Genomic DNA, 24,106 nt, shown 5'->3' with positions numbered 1-24,106 from the left:
TGATAATATATTTATAATGAATACAATCCACATTTTGAAACTGCAAACCACAAAAAAAGCAAAAACAAACTGGAATGTTGGTTGGCGAAGGGGACTCGAGAGGCAAAACAAATGAATTGCATGAACAGGAAATAAGTCATTAAGTCAGAAAACTTGTTTGTATTTGGGATTGAGTTGTTGAAATGATTAATTGTACCCCTCACTAATATCAATATATTCTAAAACTGGTTTAGTTTTTTCTTGTAATGAAAATAGACCGTTTTTTTTTCATTGCTTAAAAAGAAATCCTTTCTTTTTTTCGCTCACTTTGTTTCAGTCAGAAATTATTTCAGTATCTTTAGAAATTCAGGAATCCAAGCAAAGATAAAATGAGCTAAAATGCAAAACTGTTCTTAAACTTAAATTACACAGGCCCTAAAAGATTCCAGATTTTTTACTACCAAAAAGGCAAATGTCCAACTTGTAGGGCTCAAGAGATTTTCAATAGTAGGCAATTCTCTTGAGAATACAAACCAATTTCACCATCATTGCTAATATATAATAAGTCTGAGCACATACAGTTGGAGACTTGGCTAATACATAATGTACATACAAGACCAGGGGTGTCAGACTCGATCGTACCATGGACTAAACCACTAAACAATTTTAAATTTAGCTAACAGGAAGTTAGAATCTGATTTTTCACATCGACTCATTTGACTTCACCAAAAACTTTTACTGGTATTGTTGGCATCAATAAACTCTCTTCCATATCTTATATTAAGCAATGGCGTATTTATAGCTCACCATAACAACGTGAAAGTGTATCTACTTTAAGCAAACCTTGGTGGGCCGTATTTGGCCCCGGGGGCCTTAAGAGACCTTTTAACGCCCAAAATGGGGGCCATTTTTGAACTCACCAACACGTTCCTTTTTCACTCTCAATTTATTACGGAAGCGATTTTTCATCCTACATCAGGTCTTATTAATGTTAAAAAATATTTAATTGAAATCAAATCTCCAGGGGGACTGGAGCTAATACATCCCGGGCTTGATTTCCGGGCTGAACCTCCACCTCGTCCTCTGACACGTCGGCGGAAGGTGCTTCAAAGATGGATTAAAACACAGTTCACATTAGAAGAGCGCCGGTGTCCTGCGAAAGCTTGAAATGGACTATTGTATGTGAAATAATGTATGAAGCCAATATGTCACCCGTGTCGCCATAACTCATCTTCAGGTGCGACACCGGCTCCGGCGTTCATAAAGCCAACAGCTCCGTGGAATCTCGCATTTTCTCGCCCGTCGGGCTATTTTTTTTTTCTTTGCAAGTATAAGCCGGCAAAGTAGATATTGATTGCGAGTGTATTAATAAGAGAAAGGAGTAAGATGTGAAGGGGGGGGGGAGTCAGCATGGTATCCATTTTGAAGGCCTTTTTTTTTCTTTTTTTTTCTGCGGCGCGGTGAGGTGGCACGGTCATTCATCACGCCTGGATCTGTGCCCCTCGTTTGCGGTAATAAAACTCCCCCATCAGAATCGTCCAACAGGTCTGAATCACTCTGTCACACCACCTTCCAGCTAAGGCGCGCATTAAATCAAGCAAGCAGAACATTTCCTAAGGCAGCCATTGCCTTTTAATTTCCTGAAGAACCTTAAAATATCATTCATTACCGCAACTACACATATTTGGTTTCCTCAAAGTCTCATAAATCAATAGTGGCCCCCGACTTGCAATAATTATAACAAGTTAACATGTCATTTCCAGGGCCGACGGGGCCGCGGTTCGGGATCTTAGCATATGCAAACGAGGCAATTCAAATAGCGCGGCGATATTAATACGGGCGAACAGGTAACGAGTTACGGGTTATGAATTATGCATCAAAAAGTGGTTGATCTTCAATAAAGGAAATGAATTCGCCGTGTAATCTAATTAGTCATGGAGGTCTATTATGTTGAGCTGCAGAAAGCAACTGTCCTTGAAAGTGAATTTATTTACAGAACATGTTCTCGGGATCGCTGTTCATTCCTGGTGTGCCCCCAGATGTTAACATGCCCCCCCGTCCCCCCTAAATTGACTTCCTCTCCACCTTTCTCTTGATAAATATTAAAGGTGGATCTTTACAAACTTGACTGGCTTACTGTACAAAGAAAAATGTGTCATAAATCAAACCAGAAAATGATTCTTAAAAAGTAATCGTATGTACCCCCTGAAAAGCTTACCTTTTTCCTTTTTATAACCAATTAAATGCAAGTTTAAACACAGTAAATGCACATTTCTATGCATTTTTATTTTGCTCTTTTGTTCTGTTTTGCCACCAAAAAATAATCTTATGTTGTGTTTACAACACTGATAATTAAAAATGGGTTGATGAAGCTTCATGAAGCAGTATCATGTTGTTTAGAGGTCAGTAGGTGGCGCCATCAGTTTAAAGGTGATGTAATGTTTCATTAGAACAGTTGTTCAAAACAAAGAAAAATAGAGCAGAGACCGCCATCTAGTGGACTCTGAAGATAAAGACACTGCTTCATGAAGCTTCATCAGACCATCACTACTAAACGTGAAAAATACCCTGTTAAAAAAAAGTGTTGTTAACCTCGCAAGGGTTATTACTTAAGATGTATTTATTTGTTTGTGACTAGTTTAAAATGAATACATTAAACACCCTTATCTCTGGTTAGCAAATGTTTTCTTAAGCTGTTACATTCAAATAAAAAAAACCTTATAAATGATGTTACTACTCATAATTGACTCAACTGTTAGGTCAAATTAACATCTAAAGGTTTTACTTTATTAACCCTTCTCTGGGTCCAGGTGACCCAATAGACGTGAAAACAAATGTGTTTGTGGTATCCCTTGTATTTTCTCTGGAACAAAGTGAATGACCTCCACCACTGCATATGTATTTATTGAAGCCAGGCACGTTGTTCACCTTGATTTAGAGACAACGCAAGGGATACCACAAACACATTTGTTTTTCGGGCCTTCGGGTCACTTTGATTGTGAGATAACACAAGAGTAAATATAGAACAGAAGTAGAACTAAAGACTGATGACTAAAAACTGAATTCAATGCTTAACTATATGATGTTATAGACCCTTAAAAAATTGTTAAAAAATATATTTCTTAGCTAGATTATTTAGTATAGTCCAGGAAAAGGCACAAACATTGTCCAATTAAAGTATAAAAAAAAGCCACCATGAGACTTAAAAAGGACTGCATCTGTCTGCTCATATTGTAAGTTTTTTGACCAAAACTTTTAGTGTTAATTAAAAAAAAAAAAACAGCAGGTGGAAATTATAGGAAGTTTCTTGCATAACATACACAGTAAAAGGAGAATGATGTTCCCTTTAAAAGTTTCCTCGGATGGAAATGCAAAGGAAAATTTAATCTATTCATTGTTTAACAATCAACATTTATTGACTATTATTTTTGCTTAGAGACAGATAAGTCACATGACCTCCTTTGCAGGGGTGAAGAATACTTATGGTGCGATGATGGGAAATAGTTTTAATGTTAAATCCTACGATGATTTTTAAATACTAAATACATTTTAGAACGACATTGAACAATGCATATAATAAGTGAATGCATAAAATGCATAGATAAGTATCAATTTATTCTTTGCGGCGTCAAATTATGTGATTATTTAATATATTTAATATGTTAAATGAAACAGTTATATGACACTTAAACCAACATGTAAACATTATACACCATTTATAGGACAAACTATGATTTAGCGCCACCTAGGTCAGGATTACACGACAGATTTTTCATTTTTTAATTATTAGTTTAATTAATATGTAATAAATTCATTTTGGGTTATTTTTGCAGTCACATTAATCTTATCTTTAACATCATATTTTACTGTCAAATTTTGCAAACCGTCTTTTTGTAAAAATACAGTATAGTTCAGATATACACTCCTCTAAAACACTTCATGAACACACCTTTTTCTTATATATCAATCTTTGGAAGTTTACTATCTCCAACAATAATCCATTTAAATGTGATTTTCAGGGGATGAATAAAAATAGATTCATTTGATTTATCGACGACGGATCATCATTAATCTCAGTACATTTAAATCTTTGTTATTCAAGCTTAAGAATCAAATGTTGTGCCGCCTTCACACTCATCCGTGATCTTTTATTCTCCAGCTCCAGACCCGGTCGACCCCCGAAACGAACCCAGAGCGTGACATCGCCGGAGAACCCTCACATCATGCCCCACTCGGTCCCCGGCCTCATGTCCCCTGGCATGATGCCTCCCACAGGTACTGTCAGGCGTCCTGCCCTCTTCTTTTTATCCTCTTCCGTCTGACACTCCCGCACACACACACACACACACACACACACACCAACACACCATCCTTTTTCGCGCTGGAATCCCCGCTGCTTGTCCTGGAAATGGTAACCAGTCCAAAGTGACACATGCACCCCGAACCACCAGACACCAGCCGCTCACTGGCTTACCAAAAACAGATCCTCAGCTTGCTCCATCCCCCCGGGACAGGAAAACGAAGGGAGGAGAATAAATTGGAGTGGAGATCTTTTCTCTCAGATTATTCCAGTAGATGTTGCATTTTGCCTTGAGTGCATTCTAATTAGTGCGATTAAATCCACTCCACTGGTGTATGTACATAGGCAGTGGTGATGCTAAAGCAAGCTTATCGCCACGAGAATCAACAACAACTATTTGTGCCCGAACTGGCCCCGGGGCCGAAGTCTTATTGCAACCGACGCTTTTGTTCTATTTCGCATTGTGACCGCTTTGATGTTTTTTCGTGGCTCTAAGTGTTTCCGATTTGCATACCGGGGCCCTTCTTCCTGGTACGTCTTTAATGATACTGTCCCACATTCTATTCAACCAACTATTAACTCGGTTTTACAAACCGATGAAACGGCGCAGCTGCTCCGCCGCCGCAGCGGCTCGTTGTATAACCATTTAAAGAGACGTTCCAATTATCCCTCTTCATACTTTTTCCCCTCCGTCTGTTTTCCTCAACAAGAAGTGGGAATGTTTGTGGTAAACGTCCATTTATCGCGCAACTAGTTTGATAGTTCAGCAGATTTAAGCTACTTTTTTCAAGTAGCAACTTCATTTTTAGCTACAAAACTACTTTAAATGTTGATGTGGTTTTCTCTATCTCTATCTATTTAGTGTCCTGATCAAGCAATTAAGGAAAATGGATCGCCACCTAGTGGACTCTGAAAATAATGACATTGCTTTGTGAAGCTTCATCAGACCTTCACTACTTGTTGGTTCTGATGAAGCTTCATGAAACAGTGTCATTATTTCCAGAGTCCACTAGATGGTGGTCTCTGCACCATTTTCCTTTGTTTTGAATAACTGTTCTAATGAAACATCATTTTTAAACTGAAGGCGCCACCTACTGACCTCTAAACAACATGACACTGTTTCATGAAGCTTCATCAGACCATCACTAGTAAAATGTGTTTAAAGTTAAGGTCATTAAGGAATAAAAAGTGATTTTATCTGTATGATGTAAAATATCAGTTGCCATCTATGGCAGTTGCAGTGATACCGCACAGTGATTTGTCATTCTATGAAAATGGGGCCTTTAGTTTCTGCTTCATCAGCTTTAAAAAAATGTTCTAAGATTTATTCAAAAGTATTGGAAATGTTAAGTGTTGTGAGTACAACACAATTAACAATATATGTATTACAGTTTTCAGTTAAATTTAACAACATGGACAATTTCAATTTCATGTATGGAAAATACCACAGATAAAAAAAAAATTTTTTTTTTAAATGAAATTCACGATCAAATTGCGCTTTTAATACTATAATATGTTGTTTTTGTAACACTCAATTAAACCACTACCTGGAGCCAAGCTCTCAAGCAGTCACACTGACCACACAATTTCATTCTTTTTTTTAATACTTTTTACCCCCGAACGCATCCGTTTTTCTTCATCTTCTAAGTGAAAAAGAAATCTTTAACCAAATGGCTACCTAGTAGATAATGGTGGGCAAACACCTGGGCAAAGTGCAGCTGAGGGTTCACATGTGGCCCTTTGACTATATTTAAGTGGCCCTCAATAAGTTTAGAATTTAGTTAATAATGTTATTCATTACTCGTTCAAACCTTAATACAAATACCTATAGATTTTTATTTTGCGAACCCATTTCTCTTTCCATTTTGAGTATTATTTGTCTTTTAAAATAATTTAAAAACTAAATAATATACTACGACAAAAGTGATTTAATGTCACATTTTCATGTTAAAAGTAAAAATGTTCGATTTTTATAAATATAATTTATAGCATAAATACCCAAAAAAACATTGAAACCTTTTAACCATTTTTAACTTTACATTTTTTTTAAGATATTAGATTATTCCCTAAATAAGTCACAAATCTCAGATGAAAACATTTATTGTAATGAATGAATTCATGTATTAGTTCTCGTCAGACCACTGGAAGAGACGTCACCGGACAGATTTGAAATGAAATATAGAAGTGACCACACTCAAGTTAGCATCTAAGTGGGCGACAAATTGATCCCCGTCAAGTCCAAATCCACTGATTGATGACAAGAAGAAGCTCTAAGTAGTTACACGACTATGTCATGTCGGATTCATTCCGTTGAATTAGTGGGTGCTGAGAGGAGGACTGTGGTTCCGAGAGAGTCCAATTGACATCGTTCTTCATGCAATGGTTCGCCACGTGTTGATTTGTAAGTAAGTAAGTAAGTAATATTTATTTATATAGTGCTTTTCCAGACCACGGTCACAAAGCGCTTTAACAGCTGTCCTCGTGCGGAACTCTAGAACCTAAGGTTTTAACTAGTTCGTTCATCACGGCAGTAAACTGCAGTAAAACCACAAACACAGACTAGATTCACCTACCTTATTTTTAATTTAAATACTTTAAATTATTCGTGAAACTATCAGCAGTTCATAGATAATGCATCTAAAATTCTGCACACGTACAGGAATGCGTTCAATGAGAGGGAGTGATGTAGAAAACCAAGGCGTGGTATCTGGGATGTCACTCGTCTGTTGCTTAACAACGGTTTCAAAGTCAATCTGCGTTTTTGTGATTTAGTTTTAAGCCAGATTCTGGTCAAGAGGTGGAGTTCTGGTAAGCTGAAATATGATTGGCCCATTTTGCTTGTAGCTATGGCTTCAAAACTGTAGAAAATACTAGTTAAAGGTAGCTAGTAGCCTATCTTATACAGCATAGAGTTTAGCCTTTAAGCTAGATCTAATTAGGCCCTTCTGACTGTATTCATGTGGCCCTCAAATGTATGACTGTCTACTCTACAAGCATTTGAGAGCTTACAGTTTTATTTTGTTCATATTTCGATTTTTTTTCAACATATAACAACATTATAACACATTTTATGTTTTCTTTATTCTATTTGATTTATGTTAGTTTTTTTCACCAGATAGTTTTGAAAAAATGTTTGGGGAAAAAAAAGTTTTGTATAATATTTATTTATTATAATTATTATTTTTATTTACCTATTTAGCTTCATAAAGCTTTGTTCCTTCTAACATTTGCTTGACGGCAGATCACTGTATATAATGTGGCCCCTAAGGAAATGTAATCGCCCGCCCCTCTTCTAAGTACACCACGCCCCTTTTAAATGTACATTTGCTGATAAAAAGGATTCAATAAAAGGAAAAAAATAAATAAATAAGAACCAAAATGTTTTTTAAATGCTGTAAAACTCAGTTCTCAAACTGAGTTGGAAAATGAACTGAAATTGAACCTAAATATTTTTTTTAAACTTTTAGTTCATCCATTTAAACTTTCATATTTGTCTTAAAACTGCTTTTTTTTTTTCTTTTCTTTTATTATTAATATCCTGCTTTTATATATTTTATTGTAATTGTTTTTGTTTTACCTACTGCCCTTTGAGATCAATTGTAAAAGGAACAAAAAATAAAATGTAAATAAAATTACTATAATATAATATGGTTTTCTAGACATAAAATCTAGACAAAATCCATGGCAACACGGATATAACTGCAGTCATTATGCAGCTCCTGAGTCAGTTGCCTTTGACAGAGGTTGCCGTCGAGCGACTTGACGAAGGGTTGATACAGTGACAGCCCAGCTATGGTCATGAAATAATAAAATATCAATAATCATATTCAACACAGTCAAATGTGACAGTCTAACAAGAGCAGCAAAGCCCACGTGGAACACATTGTTAACACGAAATCCGTGCCCTTGACGCCACTTTTCAATCCACGAAAGGACGCTTTAATGTGCTTCCATTTAAGGAAATACCTTCATACGTGTGAGAAATCACATGTGTCTGGACATGTGTGTGTGTGTGTGTGTGTGTGTGTGTGTGCCCCCCCCCCTCAACCCCCTGAGAGGCTCACACTGGAGCCCTTCCAGTTGCTGATGCATTACAGGCAGATTGGCCCCCAAATCGGATTATTTGCCTCCGACTGACACCACACCGAGATGACATCTCCCTTTAAAAGGGAAAGGGCTTCCACTCACACTCCGGCCACTACTTAAGCAGCAGCTTCACGATAATTCATTTATGTGCCGTCTGTGGCTTCAGCCTTTTGAAGAAGAGACAACGTTGACCATTAGAGAAATGAATGTCACCTACGTCCTGCCACTGCCAGCGTGCCTCCTGTACTTTACTAATAAAAAACAAACGAAAAAAAACAAACAGGCTTCAGTGTAGCTCTGTGAAGAGCATTTAATCTTAGATGCAAAGTGAATTAGTTTACATCACAATCAATTCTCTTTATGCTGACTCCAAAATACAAGGTACAAACATTAACACACATTGTTTCTTGATGCATACATTGGAGTTAGTCTGTTGAATAAATGAAAAAATATATATTTATAATAATAATAAATCATATATACATATGTGTTTTCCATGCTTGACTATTAGTGTTTTAAAAATCGTTAAAATATATATATAAAAAAATATTTAACTTGTGATTTTTAATTTTCAAATGAGACTTCAGGAAGTAACTAAATAGGAAATAAAAAGAAACTAACTAAAAAGGAAAATAATTGAATAAATGAAGGATAATCAATTGAATAAAAGGTACAATAAAAAAAAAGTAATGCAAGTAAATAAAGGTAAATACAATTTTAAAAAGTACTGTTGTTTTTATCGATTTTAAACCTCATGTATATTCAAAATAATAACAGTTAAAGATAATAAGCAAGTACTGTTAAGAGTATAAAACAACCAAATGAATATGTGTAATTAAAAAAAGAAAGGTAAAACTGAATAATATGCAACCATAAATCTAACCTTTTAATTCTTGTATTTTCTTATGGATTTAATTCTGTTATAAAATAAAAGTGTTTGTGTTTTTCCTATAATCCGTCATAGTAAGGAAACAATTATATGATTTATTTTGTTCTTTTTTTTTACCATTAAAGACAGCAGTTGTCAGACTGTACTAGTGAATCATAGGATTGTGATGTGGATCAGCTACTCTAAATTGTAAATATACATAGCCATGCCATACAGTTTTCTAACAAAAAAACGTTTTTTTTTTTCATTAAATGGGTCTTTATGAATAGTTTTGTGGTTTAAACAACTGGACTTATTGATCGTATTGATCTCCAGAGGAGAGTCGTCTGAGCTTCATAATAATCCTCTGCCGCCGGAGCCGCTTTAAAATAGATCCTGCATGCAGCAGGTAATTTAGTGTCATTTCTTTGTTCCTCCACTCCGCCTCTCTCCTCGTCTACAGCTTGTCAGAAGGTTAGCGCACTCTGTAATTGATACTAAATTTGTCATGATGTGAATAGCACAGTTCAAGTGGCGCAGTGTACCTAAGAGTCGCATCGTTCTCCAACCCCAGTTTGTCATCGCGGCGCTGCCACCAGCCCATGCATAAAATTAGGCCGTTGACATGGAGTGTGTCTCTTCTCGGCTTCTCGCTCCGCCTGATAGCTAAAGTGTTGTTTCTCATCGTGTGACCAGGAGCCCATGTTTACTCGGGAAAGTGCGGCTACAATGGATTCTCGTGTTTCGAGCTCCTCTGTGAGGAGTTATTAAGGGTCCTAGAAGGGGTCAAGTGTCGTCCGGGGGGGGGGGGCTGTCTGATGCTTGTTCTTGGTGTGAACCAGTCTTTGGTCTGTGATGAGGATCAGCAACTCTAAATCCTAGAATAGGGTAGCTTTTTCAAAGAGGGACAAATTTGTGTCGGGGCCACATTTTTTAGCTGACATTATGTACAAAAGTAGAATGAACAAGAAACAATACCAACTTTCATACCAGTGATGGCTTGATGAGGCTTCATGAAACGGCTGATAAGGTATCATGATACAGTGTCTTCGTTTGTAAAGGCCACTAGATGTCAGTCTCTGCTGTATAATCTTTGACTCTGATCTACTTATTCAATGAAACCTGGCATCATATTCCAAAAAAAATAAAGAAGCTGTATCATAATACAGTTAAGGTATCGTGACACAGTGTCTTCATTTTGAAAAAGGCCACTGATAGTGATGGTCTGATGAAGCTTCATGAAGCAGTGTCATGTTGTTTAGAGGTCAGTTAGTGCAGTTGTTGAAAACAAAGGAAAATAGTGCAGAGACCGCCATCTAGTGGACTCTGAAAATAATGAAGCTTCATGAAGCTTCATAAGACCATAACTGGCCATTGATCTACTTTTTTAATGATACCTGGCACTATTTTCAAACTAAGAGAACAGATAATCGACCTTTCAGAAGTTAAGACACTGTATCATTAACCTAATCATCTGTTTCATGAAGCCTCGTCGACACATCACTTGTAGAAACTCAACATTTTGGTCCATCCATTTGAGTCTTATTAAAAGGAGCTTATGGTACATAAAAAATGTTTATTAAAAATATGGATGTTTAATATTAGTGTGATTCAGGTGGTCTGGTTGACATGATCTAAAGACAACATATAATGCATTTAAGACTTTTTAAGCCGTATTTTGGGGCCGCAAATGTCCTCCAAGCCTGACCTTGGACATGCCATTTAAAATAAAGCTCAGAAATGTCAACAGTGAATTAGAAACTAAGCCCATTAACTTTTCATGTCTTGCTTGAGCGAGTCAAATGGTGCAATATTGGAGCCTTTTTTTTATTCAATATATTGTTAGAGTTTTTATTTTTAACTTTTAAATGAATGTGACCTCAAGACCTGGATTTGTTCAGGTAATACGAGAAGGACAAATCTCTTGAACATTTTACTTAAATGATGTATTTATTTAACAGAGTTTGATCAGGTATAAATAATATAATAATAATTTAATAAATAAAGTAAATTATGTCAACTATGAAATAATGCAGCCGTTACATTAATATAATTATTATTACAATATTGAGATTATATTGGTTAAGATGATAATGCTAAATAATGGATGAAGAAAATAAAATACATGTATATATTTTAAAGGAGTTTAAATAAAGTGAAAGGATATATGAGTCGAGAAATAAACAAGAAATACACTTTAATATGTTAAATATTGAAAATAAATAGTGAAATATAAGAACAGGAACTGAGAAACTGAGAAAGATATGATTATGTATATTTAAAATACGATCAAAACATTTTTCTTTTTTGATAAAATGAAACTCAAAAACACACGTAATTTTTTTTTCTTGTACGTACTGTTTCTACTCATTTAATAGATGTTAAATAAATGCGTGTTCTCTCGTCACGCACTCACACAGGTTGTCGCCCTCTGCCATTTAGGTTCGGAAAGCCTTAAAATGAATTCATTCACTCATTCCTAATGTGATTTTAATTCAATTATACCAGTTAGCTGCACAGGGCTACAGGCATCGGGCTGTTTGTTGTAAGAATGTTCTGACATTGGCGCAGGTATGGGGCAGCTAGCATGTTAATTAATGATGAAGATCCTGACAATATGCAGAGGCATGACAGCGTTAAGCCAGTCGGCTGCTGCGTTCTTTGCATATTAATAGATCCTTCATTATTATTTAATATGACAGCTGCTCCAAGGGCTACCATCAGACCTTGTCTCTGTTATTTGCTGTTTTGTGCTCCCCGTGTGACAGTGCTCTCCTCCATCAGTCCTGTTTCTCCCCTTTTTCTCTTCCTCCGCCGAGTCTCCACATGCTTCGTTTTTTTTTCCTGTTTGTACAGGAATCCAAAGGTGACTTTGGAGGAATATTTGAGGCGAGATTGTTTTGTTTGCATGGTAATGAATGCAGATTAGCACGGCGAAGGATCGGTTGACGGTTTGACTTCTAGTGGCTTAATCGACTTGTCGCCGAGTGGCGTCGCTCTCCCGTCAACCTTATTACCTGAGACTGTATCCAGGTGCGCTTTGATGGTGATCGATCAGCTGAGATGAGAACCAGAACCAGAACTTGGATATAAAAGCAGATTGAACCAGCAGTTTTAAATTGATGTGACTCGTTTATATATATATAATTTCTTTTAAAATTTGATCCAGCTGCTCTCTGAACACATCCAAAAATAAGGAACTCTTTTAATCATTGGCTTAAAATTCCTTTTGATAAATCATGAAAAACATTCAGAGACCTTTTTGCTGAGAAGTCTGGCCCAGGGGCCACATCTGGACCTGTGCGACCCTTATGAACTCACAAAAATTAAAGTAAAATTCTACATTACTAAAGTGTATCCTGTAAGAAAAACAGAGGTTTATTAGATACATATAAATACATGGATTTAAAAAAAAAGATTGTTAAATTAGGATGATAAACAATTGATGTCAGACTTTACAAGTGAGCTTTTGGGTTATGATTAGGATCATGCCTTGTAAAAAAAAAGAAATAAAGGCATCACCCTGATGAGGGAATTACAGATGGAAATTTAATTAATTTTTGGAGATAAAATCGTCATCGGTTATGATGTGTTTTTGCAACAAAATTAGCTTTCCTTTTTGCAACTAATAAAACAAGTGATTAAAATAGCTGGAAGCATATTACCGTCATAAAGCTTCTAGGTCACATCTGTCAAACTCATGGTTCCATGGCCAAATCAGGCCTGCATACGAATTTTCTGTGGTCAACTGGATGGTTTTTTCACAAAATCAAAGTTTAAAGGGCAACTAATATGAATCTCCAACTCTCCTGACTCACTCTCATGTTTCAAAAGTTGAAGTCTTCCTCTCCAAGATGCAGTTAGTTCCTCATCATGACCATGTTTTGGACTAATTTTTATAAAGTTCTCCCCCGTCTGAAATCTCAGCAAATGAGAGGTTACGAGAGCGGAGTGACAAAATAATGATCTTCACTCCTCCTTCAGACAGCTGTAATCATTCCCCACTTTGTTTATACAACGAGTCCCTTCTGGGATTGATAATGCTGCTTGACAAATCACAGCAGAGTTGGTGTGGTTATAGTAAACAAGATTACATCTCCAGAAAAATGAAGTGTCTTCAGTGGGTGGGGCTTAAGCTTATTTTCTAATGTAAATATTTAAATGAAAAGAGACTTTTGTAGAAACAGACACATACTGATGAGTACAATAGAGTCCAACATCTATTTAAGACACACTTAAATCAACACATTCTTTGTGTTGTGTTGATATATTGACTTATAAAGAAGCCAGTGATTAAGGTAAGATAAGAATTAGAGATCATGGACGTCAAATATTCTACAGAGACTTAAAATACCAGTAAAATATTGAAGATTAGTGAAGGAATCTATTGTGGGGTACAGTTTGGTGAATATAAACTTGTTTGACACGTGACCAAGAGTGCTAAAAAAAAATGTGTCAACGTATAATAATAATAATAATAATAATAATAATACATTTTATTTATTTATTTAGCGCCTTTCTCAAGACTCAAGGTCGCTTCCTAATAAAATCACATTATACGGTAGAGAGTTATGTGATCAAGTTTCACAACCTGTTTCTGAGATGTTAGCTTGATGCTAAAGAAAGTTACATGTCTGATCCAATATGATTAAACAGTTCAGTTGCAAATTATTTTCTATTTCAGTTTGTCATTTTTAAACTACTTTTTAAAGCTGCACGATGCTAATATTTCCTCAGCATTAGTATGACAGTAACGGAACTCTATGACTCTTCTGCTATTGGGAAGTATTAATAACTAACTGGTCATGTGACAAACTATGTAATGTGTTAAAAAAAAGCTGTGAAAAAAGGTTTCTCACTTTTTGTGACACATTTTACATGCTTAGGAAAGCGTGAGAGGTGTGGAGGCTGCACTAATATTCCGACCCTTGCACTTGTTACTACTGAAATAAATACTTTGGCGTTTCAACCAATAGAATAAAGTGCGTCTAAAAAAAGACTTATTTAGATCTTTTACAATCCGACCATGTCATGGTAACGTTTCATGGCTTCTTATAAAAGTTGTGTTCAACTTCAGTGAAGAAAACAAAACGCGCTGGCCCTTTAAGGGCCACTAAAAAACACGCCAGCATCCCCGGCGTCGGCTCTTCCTTTGAGCGACACCTGATTTGCGGTGTGTATTTATCACACAAACAGCCCCCGAGGTGATTTCAATATTTACTCGGGCGGCCTGTTCTGCATACGTCTCATTTGGAAAACAGTTGACTCTTGCCCATTATACGCAAATGAAGGCTGACCTTCAGACTGGGCAGAGGCCACATTCATTATGTGGAGAAGTATCACCTTCTTAGGAGGTTGTCCCCCCCCCTCCCGTCCCCCCTCCACCCGGATCCTGCCCATGCATATGGAACAGGTACCAGGGTCCGTTGCAAACGAGAGGGCCGGCGCTGACATGATGTATACAGTACGTCAATATGGTACTGATGTATTTTAAGATGCAAACAAGGCTCTAAATTATATGCACCTCCATGTCAGTGGCTCAGAGTGACTCTCACCATCTGCCTATCAGCCGGCGGGGGGGTAGGGGTGTAGTAGAAGGGTGGCCCGGCTGGTGCCTGGTCCTCTCTCGCCCGTTCTCCCTGTGTATGCATCTATTAAAACCACATGTTCGATTCCTACCTTGTCCGCCGTGTCTCCTCTCTCCAACGCTAATAGCCGCTCCCGAGCCCACATCACTAGGATGTGACAGCCCGGTGATGATAAACACTGACGTCGGCTTGTTCTGCGTCAAAACCTGCATATCAAGCGAGAGCAGCCTCGGCAACACGCCCGGCAGGTGATATACTGTATTGAGGGATGCGAGGGATTTTACTAATAGCTACATATCTTCTTCTCCGCCGTTGCATCTCTGATGTTTGTTGCGGGGAGCGTGGAAGGAAGGAACTCTCCCCAGAGCCCCCCGAAAAAAAAAAGAAAAAAAAAGGAGAGCTGGATCCGTCGTTCCCCACCTCGATGCTGGAGAGCGAGGCCCTCATGAATAAAGATTTAAGTCACGTTCAATACTCCAGAACTACCACAATGACAATCCAATGCTTTATGATCTCGAGCAGTGTGCTCAGCATATGTATAATCGGAGACTCGCTCCATCCATCATATCAAGTCGGCTCTGATCAAAGTGGACGAGGGACGTCGAAGCGCTCGTACCCGGGGAGTAAATTCTGAGAAAGCAGCGAAAGAAACGTCGAGTAAAGTTGTGATATCGATAGTCATTTGTTCTGCTCGACGCGCCTCCTGTGGCGGGATGGGTTTCCGATTTTTAAGTGGGTTAATTTATAGAAAGTTGGTTTTTCTGCAATTGTTGTTAATTAAATTTGATGTATAAGTACTTTTCTCATATAAATAATAGTTTTATGTTTTCTTTAAAGATCCACAAACACAAAAAAAAGATTAATAAATTATAATTGAACAGCTTTTTCTTTTTTCAAAACCGTGTTTTGGGGAAAAATGTAATTATTAAACGATTTAATGGACAACAAACGTGAAAGTATAAAATGAAATAAAGCCTGACAGTGTAAAATAAATTGGTAAATATTAGTACATTAAAAGGGGCAGGGTATACTAAATAGTACACTTAATAATGTCAATTAAATTAATTATGTACAGAATAATTAAAAAAAAGAAAATAATTTTAATCTGGATTTATTCTACTAAATTAATTAGATATATATTTTTACTATTTAAATGATTTTTTTCCAAACTTTTCATGTACAATATAAATAATTTCAATTAATATATGTGTTTTGCTGCATTTTTTTTGTTGTTTTCTTATATTTAAAATTATTATTCTGACGTAAAGGACAGTTGTTGTTTTTTTTAGATTAAAAAATAACAATTTAACAGTTTTTATTGTCTTTTTACGACCAGAGTATCATGCTTTGTGAACACTAACTACTGTGAATTAATATTTTATTTTAAAATTGGTTCAAAATCTATTCATCAGAGAAATAAGTGTAATCTTGTATTTCTTTGACAATATTTTATGGTAGAGAACTAAGTCAGAAAATCTTTTAACAATTCAACAGTAATGAAAATATATATTTGAATTGAATTAAGTCTACCTGAATAAATGGTGTATCTTTTTAAATATATAATTTGAATATTACATTTCCAACCTCTTGAGTGACTACAATGTAAAAAGAACTTTAATGGTGTAAAAATGAACATGACTGACACCTTGTAAATAAAGTTTTCTTCGCCGTTATTTACTCCCACTGCAGCGCAATAATCCAACATTATCTCAACATTTGCTGAAGCTGCTTTCCAAAAGGGTTTGCAGGTGCGGTGGCGCGGCCCCTGCAGACATGTTGACACATTTATAAACGCTCCTCTCTTCTTCTTTTTTCTTTTTTCTTTCCCCCCGCCTGCTCTTCTCCAGGTCTGACAGCAGCGGCGGCAGCAGCTGCCAACGCAGCCATAGCGGAGGCCATGAAGGTCAAGAAGATCAAGCTGGAGGCGATGAGCGGCTACCACAGCAACGCCAACCACCATGTGGCCGACGGGGATAATGGAGACCTCAGCTCCAGCGTTGGTGAGGAAGCCCTTCACGTACCTGACCAACCGTATTCACAATTACTCTCGAGGGCTGCCGTCGACGACGGGCTAGACGACAAATATTTTCACGACCGCTCGCTTCATTATCGCCCTCCTATGGTCGGAGGCTGCATTGGCTTTGCAATCCTAATGAAAATATCTAACGATAAAAGCTGATCTTGTTGTTTATATTTGAATATATCGTCTGAAATTTTCAAATATACCAACATTAATCATTATTACGTTTACTTTACTTACAAATTTCCAAATCTTATCTTATCTACATGTGTAGTTACCAGGGTGTAACTGGAGCTCGATATAAACATAGTACTGTACTTCCTTTCTTTGTCATGCAAGCCCATACTACCTGGAATTTAGGAACAAAAAGATGAAAAAACCACATACACTTGATGGAGACCAATGTTTGATTGTTGGACAGGTTGAAAAATAAAAAGGTTTCTGTAGGTATGAATCGACAGTAAATGATGGTGATCACTGATGTAAAATACATGACAAAAGTTTAAAATTAGATAAAGATTAAGAAGATAACCAATAAAAACTCAACTTGAAATTATTTTCATGTCTGAAAAAGTGTTAGGGTAGGGTGTTAGGGATGTAGGGTTAGGGTTAGGTGTAGGGATAGGTTTAGACCTAGTGTTAGATGTAGGGTTAAGGTTAGATGTAGATTTAGGTTAGATGTAGGGCTAGGATTAGATGTAGGTTTAGGTTTAGGACTAGTGTTAAATGTAGGGTTAAGGTTAGATGTAGGGTTAGGATTAGATGTAGGTTAAGGACTAGTGTTAGATTTAGGGTTAAGGTTAGATGTAGGGTAAGGTTTAGATGTAGGTTTAGGACTAATGTTAGATGTAGGGTTATGGTTAGATGTAGGGTTAGGACTAGTATTAGATGTAGGGTTAAGGTTAGATGTAGATTTAGGTTAGATGTAGGGCTAGGATTAGATCTAGGTTTAGGTTTAGGACTAGTGTTAGATTTAGGGTTAAGGTTAGATGTAGGGCTAGGATTAGATGTAGGTTTAGGTTTAGGACTAGTGTTAAATGTAGGGTTAAGGTTAGATGTAGGGTTAGGATTAGATGTAGGTTAAGGACTAGTGTTAGATTTAGGGTTAAGGTTAGATGTAGGGTAAGGATTAGATGTAGGGTTAGGACTAGTGTTAGATGTAGGGTTATGGTTAGATGTAGGTTTAGGATTGGATGTAGGTTAAGGGGTAGATGTAGGTTTAGGGTAAGGACTAGTGTTAGATGTAGGGTTAAGATTAGATGTAGGGTTAGTACTAGTGTTAGATGTAGCGTTAAGGTTACATGTAGGGTTAAGGTTAGGTGTAGGGTTAGGATTGGATTTAGGTTTAGGACTAATGTTAGATGTAGGGTTTAGGTTTGATGTAAGTTACTTTAAAAGTTGCTCTTTGTACAAATGCTAGCATTAATAGACAATTAAAGTACTAGTGGTGTGAAAAGCAATTCAACCTGCAGTTTTGGAATCTTTTTAATGCAGCAAAAACCTTTTTTTATTGAAGGGCTGTTTTTAGTTGTCAAAAAGAAGAAGAGGAAAAAAAAAGACTATCTTATAGTTAAGTGCGAACACAATTTCCCTCACGCTATCGGCTTTTCAAGAGCTCTAATTGAATCGCTGTGTTGGTTTTTCACTGTGTGCCATTTCTATTAATTATTAGCTCTGAAATGCAGAAGGATTTTTTCTCAGTATCACACAAAACCACTTAGTGTATTAAAGAGAATGTTAATGTATGTTAGCGCAGACTCATGAGCGGGTTCTAAATTATAAACCAAATGTATTCCCTCGTAGCTCGGGCTGCTAAATGGAGCTTTTTTTTCTTTTTTTATATTCACTTACAGCACTAAACGACTCCTGGTGCTGAATACATTTCAACAGTTATACTTGACTCCGCGGAACTTACCGTGGATGAAAAACAGGATACGTTTCGGAGGCAATTTAACAATGCAAAATGCATAAAGCGTGAGGTCATCACTCCCAGAGAATGGAGTGTGTAAAAAAAAAAAAAAGAAAAAAAGAGAGGGACGAGGTCACAGAAATAAAGATAAATGTGAGTAGGAACAGCAAGGCTGTGGCAATGGAGCTAATAAGAAACTGTTTTATCTTTTTACAATTTAAATAGTAACCTTGAGCCCACAGACAGCCGCACATTTACTCCTGCCGGAATCATAATTCTGTAAAAAAAGAAAAAAGGAGGAGCTGAGCGTGTGCAGGCCAAAGCATTACCTCTGAGTGAAATATATGGAGGTGACGCCTCTCGGCCCCATCCACAATCAATTGGATTCTTTTTCCTTTAATATTTACTCGCAGCGATGAGATGCTCGTCTGCATGGTGATGAACAGTCTGCCACTGGCGTTTGAAGGTGACCTGTCAGTGCGTGTGGACAAATCTCTCGCTCGTGGAAATGTAGAAAATAAATCATTAGGCGAAGCCAGACAACGGCCTCTCTCACTCACCTCGGATTTAAATCAGCTCAGATTTACGATTGGAATTAATGCTTCGTTTGGTCAAAGGAATGGCCGCCCGAGACAAATGATGTTTGGTACTGAAACCATCCTAATATTGATTACCGGGTGTCGCGGCAATCTCTTGTTTATATCAAGCACTCTGCAGTGACAGGGTGGCCAGCAGGAGTCATCCTGATAATACGCCGGGAGAAATATGGCTCGGCTCTGCACCGCAGGGCTATGAAGCACCGCTAGCAGCGCGGCTGTCTGCCTCGTCTGGCCCAGGGCTCGCGTTCGCTCGTGTTCTTCTCCTCGCGACGCTTCGTAATGAGGACGAATGAAGTGTGTCTCGCGTTTAAATGATCCGTCTTTGATAGCCTATGGACTCGCAATCCTTATTTGGGGTAAAATACCTTTTTGTATTTACATTTTCTGTAATGTTTTGACAAAGATTATTTTTTTCTTCTTTTTTTATAATTCTTACTTCCTCCACTGGTACTATTTTTTCCAGCCTTGTGTTTTAAATGCTTATCCGACAACTTATTATTTCATAAATTATTCTAATGCATTCCTGTGATTTTAATAGAATAAGTATTTTAAACGTATTACATTTTCATGAGTTGTCATATAATGTTTATTTTAAGGGAAGGTTTATTAGAAGGAAATAAAGTAGTTAATTTTAATTAAGTTTAGTTAATCCTTATAAAACTATTTGTCATGAAGATAAACGATTCCAAAAAAAATGTTTTTTCTTAAAAAATGTAAATAAAATCAGCAATAAAATACGTTTAAAAAAAATAATAAAATAATTGGCAAGACAAGTCAGAACAATTTAGAAGTCCACACACCATTCATGGAAATTATGTTTATTGTTGTTGAATTAAACCTATTATAAAGCATTTGTATACAGTTTAAATAGGTTTTTAGAAAATTCAAAAAGGTATTCATAAACCTTTTGTCAAATAAACACAACTCAGAACAGTATCTCGCTTCAAACATGTAATTGCACGCGACTGGCTCTTCTTCAGGTGCTAAAAGTAACATTTTAATTAAAAAAAACATGTTGTGTTTCATATAAATGTAAACAAATATCTAGAGGACAGGAAGATGAACAATGATCAAAGTTTCTAAAAACATCTAAAATAGGGCTAATTATATTTTATTTAAGCAGCTAACACAAATCTGTAATGTACCTGCTGCGTTTAATAACAAGCTTAAATACCGACATATGTTTTGCCGCTTAGAAACACACACTATTGTTTTGATTTCACTCCATCACAGTCCAGTCAGCAGACACTCTTTGATCCTCCGCGGTATATATAAGAATCCACATCTGCTGCGAGAGCGACGTACGGGGAATTCAACAATCATTCAGCTTAAACTAAGACACACACGATTTGTTTTGCCGACACAAATTGATATGATAATGATCAAGACGACCCACTCAGGGGTGTGTTTCATCAGAAGGAGCTGCTACATAAATCCCCCCTTTTTTTTTTTTGGGGTGGAAAATACAGGTGCCTCGGCTTGAGTGTCTCGTCTGAAGCTCGGTATTGTGAGGCGCTCGGAGCAGGGAAACAGAGTGAAGGACGTTCTGTTCCTGTTTGTGGAGTTGGATTGCCATCCACTGTCTTTTGTGTCCATGTAAATTGAACAGGCTAATGTTTCTCTCCCCGCATTAAATATTCATCACAATTAGACCTTCCTGTTTGCATCAATGTTATTAATTATGAGGAAGGAAAAACAGAATGAGGAAACATCCAGAGAGAGTGGAGGTGGTGAGCGAGGATGGGTGGGTGGGCTGGGGGTGGGGGGGTTAAAGAATTAAAAGAAATGAGACGTTTGTTTTGTGTCCTTTGATTTTTTTTTTCCCGGCCTCTCTGGCCCGGGCAGAGGGGAGTCCTCTCAAAGCACAATGTGGATTGTTTCTGCGCCACTCAGGAAATGCCACAATTACAGATCACAGACCAAGCAAAACACGTGTGGCGCTGGTCCTTGAGGGGGATAAACAGCCTGCCGTCCCCCCCCGCCCCGGCCCACCCCACCCTCCCTCCCAGCGCACTGACCCCGACCACAACCTTCATTACTGGGAGAGAAAATATTGTCAGCTGCCCACTAACAAACACCTGCCAATTTCCAGAGATGGAATTGTTGTTTTTTTTCCTTCTCAGGGCGGAATGAGTCTTTATTTGAGTAACAGGATGGGAGTCTGAGGAGAAAATAAGATCTTTTTTTTTTTTTAACTGCCGACGTGTCCTGGGTCTGTGTTTGTCCGACCGTCGGGTGGTGCCCTGCCACTCATCTGCCTCTAATGGAGCTGGAATCCGGCTTGTAATTAGATATGGGAATTCGACTGTCAACTACCAGATGATACCAAGACAATGCAGGACACGCCGTTAATTATCAGGCACGTATGTTTGCTTTTAGGCGAGCACAAATAAATAAGGTTTGGAAAATTAAAAACAAATATCAGCTCCGGGGCCTCACCTTTAGCCATTATTATTACGGGACCAACGTCGAAATGTACACTTTAAAATGGAACAAAATGACTTAAATATAATGTTACGTTAAATTCTAAAGATTTTTTATTAAGTAAAGTTACTTGTTTTAAGTTCAAGTTTAATTCTAATATGCTACCATGTGAGCATCTTGTTAAAATTTGAATAGGTTGAAGATGCTTTGTGATACAGCATCAGCTGTATCATGATACAGTGTCTTGGTTTTAAAAGGCCACAAGATGGCACTCTCTGCTTTATCATCTTTGGATCTGATCTACTACTTCAATAAAACATGACATAATTTATGAAAGTAGAGTATTATATAGAAGCCTTTCAAAATCAAGCAGTGTATCGTGATACAGAAACAGCTGTATCATGATGCAGTGTCTTGATTTTGAAAGGGCCACTAGATGTCACTCTCTGCTTTATAATCCTTGTCACTGATCTACTAATTCAATGAAACCCGGTATATTTACTAAAAGTAGAGTTCCTTTTAGAGGCCTTTCACACTCAAGCAGTGTATCGTGATACAGTGTCTTCATTACACAACTGCGTCACGAGGCTTCATCAATTCATCCCTAGTAATACCACCTGGGATACCCTCGTTTCCTCCCACAGTCCAAAAACATACAGAGGTGAATGGATTATTTTAAATGGTCCTTAATTGTACGTATGAGTTTTTTTTGTGTGTGTGTGTTTCCTTTGAAAGGCTGGTGACCTGTCCAGGGTGTCCCCTGCCTCTCACCCTAAGCAGCAAGTTTAGACTCAAGAATAAGGGGTAGAAAACTATTTAATATTTTAATATTAAGTACCACAAATTTAATATTATTGTTGTATTATTGTACAAGTGATCCTGAACATATTCTAGAGCACATGCTACAAAAGAAATGTACGGTAAATATGTTTTTTAAAAGCACGATATACTGCTAGTAATATGCATTAGAAATGAATAAAATAAGAACCTACAATATGCCACTCACCAAATATATATAGAAGGACACTTAAAATTACACTTTATTGAAAGGTCGTAGGTTCAATATCGGCACAAAATAACTGAAAACCGCTCAATTTATCCCACAATATTTACCCTTGGTAGATGTTTATTCCCATAATTTTGGGGTGAATTAATGTTATTTGGTAATTGACCTTTATCTTTCGGCCACAACAAGCCATCCACCTTAAACAGCGCAATACAGTTATGACAATAGACGCATCTATTCTATCTAAAGGTGTTTATAAGTGATGGTTTGATGAGGCCTCATGAAGCAGCTGATGCTGTATCATGATACAGTTTAAAAGGCCACTAGATGGCACTCTTAGTGAAAATTATTCTAGGGTTCATTGAATCAATAGATCAGAGCCAAAGATTATAAAGTAGAGAGTGCCATCTAGTGGCCCTTTTATAAAAAGGCACTGTATCATGAAACAGTTGTATCACGAGGCCTCGTCAGCCCATTAATAGTATTTATGTTTCACTATTTACCTAAAAACCTGTTCTCTTTTAAGAAAAAATGCATCATGAAAATGGAATTTATGGAATTTTTTATTGGATTGGTTATATTTCCTGAAAAACTCTTCTATTCTTGCTTCCTGTCTTTAGCACTATTTGTAATGTGTTCCTACCACAGTACAAAATTCCAGAATGCAGTTAGGTAGGGTCTTGACTGAGGTGGTGATGAACAAGATTCCATTACTGATCCCATTTTCTGGTCGCGGCTCGCACCGTAACCAAGACTTTTTATACGGTCACTTTATCCGCAGGAACTCAAGGTATTTATGTGGTAAACAGCTGCTCCGAAAAACCTGGAAGTACATTGTTTTGCATGTGTGGATCCAGTCCAGGCTGTCTGAGCCCAACAGGGAGGGGAGAGAGAGAGGAGAGCTCGGTATGCTTGGCTGAACCGGACGGGTGGTGACAGGTACCTGGAGTGTTGCCTGACGGAGGGAAGAGGTTCTGTGCAAGATGATGAGAAAGCATCATTCTACTCTACCCAGGGTCATCGGGCTAATTTCCACCGGCCCCGCCCTCCTGCTTGCATGTTTTTTTGCGAGTGTGTGTGTGTGTGTGTGTGAGTGTGTGAGTAGGGGAAAAGGGGGCTCTGGCCCCTGAGAGCGTTCTGCGAGGAGACCACAGCTGTACACTCCCAGCAGCTAATTGGTCCTTATCTAGCTGTCCCATTCATCTTCATTTTTTACCAATTACTGAGCATTATCTGTGTTCTCAGTTGGGTATGGGACTTAATCCTTTTTGGTTAAGCTGCTGCTACAGCTTGCAAATTTTAAATAGAAGGGGACTAGAGAGAGTTG

The 24,106-nt window shown here is 37.4% G+C and overlaps 2 protein-coding genes across 2 annotated transcripts in view; both read left to right on the top strand.

Moving 5' to 3' along the window:
- dachd (dachshund d) overlaps positions 1–24,106 on the top strand; it is a 152,321-nt gene that overhangs the window by 78,243 nt on the left and 49,972 nt on the right. The window contains exons 2-3 of the mRNA XM_087803680.1: positions 4,139–4,254; positions 16,669–16,821. Of these exons, the coding sequence (XP_087659806.1) occupies positions 4,139–4,254; positions 16,669–16,821 (269 nt within the window). The remainder of the gene's footprint in view (positions 1–4,138; positions 4,255–16,668; positions 16,822–24,106) is intronic.
- The window catches only part of tbc1d4 (TBC1 domain family, member 4), a 343,760-nt gene that overhangs the window by 300,991 nt on the left and 18,663 nt on the right, over positions 1–24,106 (top strand). The window lies entirely within an intron of this gene.

This window comes from Callionymus lyra, chromosome 12, assembly GCF_982586985.1.
Source record: "Callionymus lyra chromosome 12, fCalLyr1.hap1.1, whole genome shotgun sequence".
Classification (NCBI taxonomy): Eukaryota; Metazoa; Chordata; class Actinopteri; order Syngnathiformes; family Callionymidae; genus Callionymus; species Callionymus lyra.
Note: the sequence above shows the minus strand (reverse complement) of the source record. Positions and strands in the feature narration are given on the sequence as shown.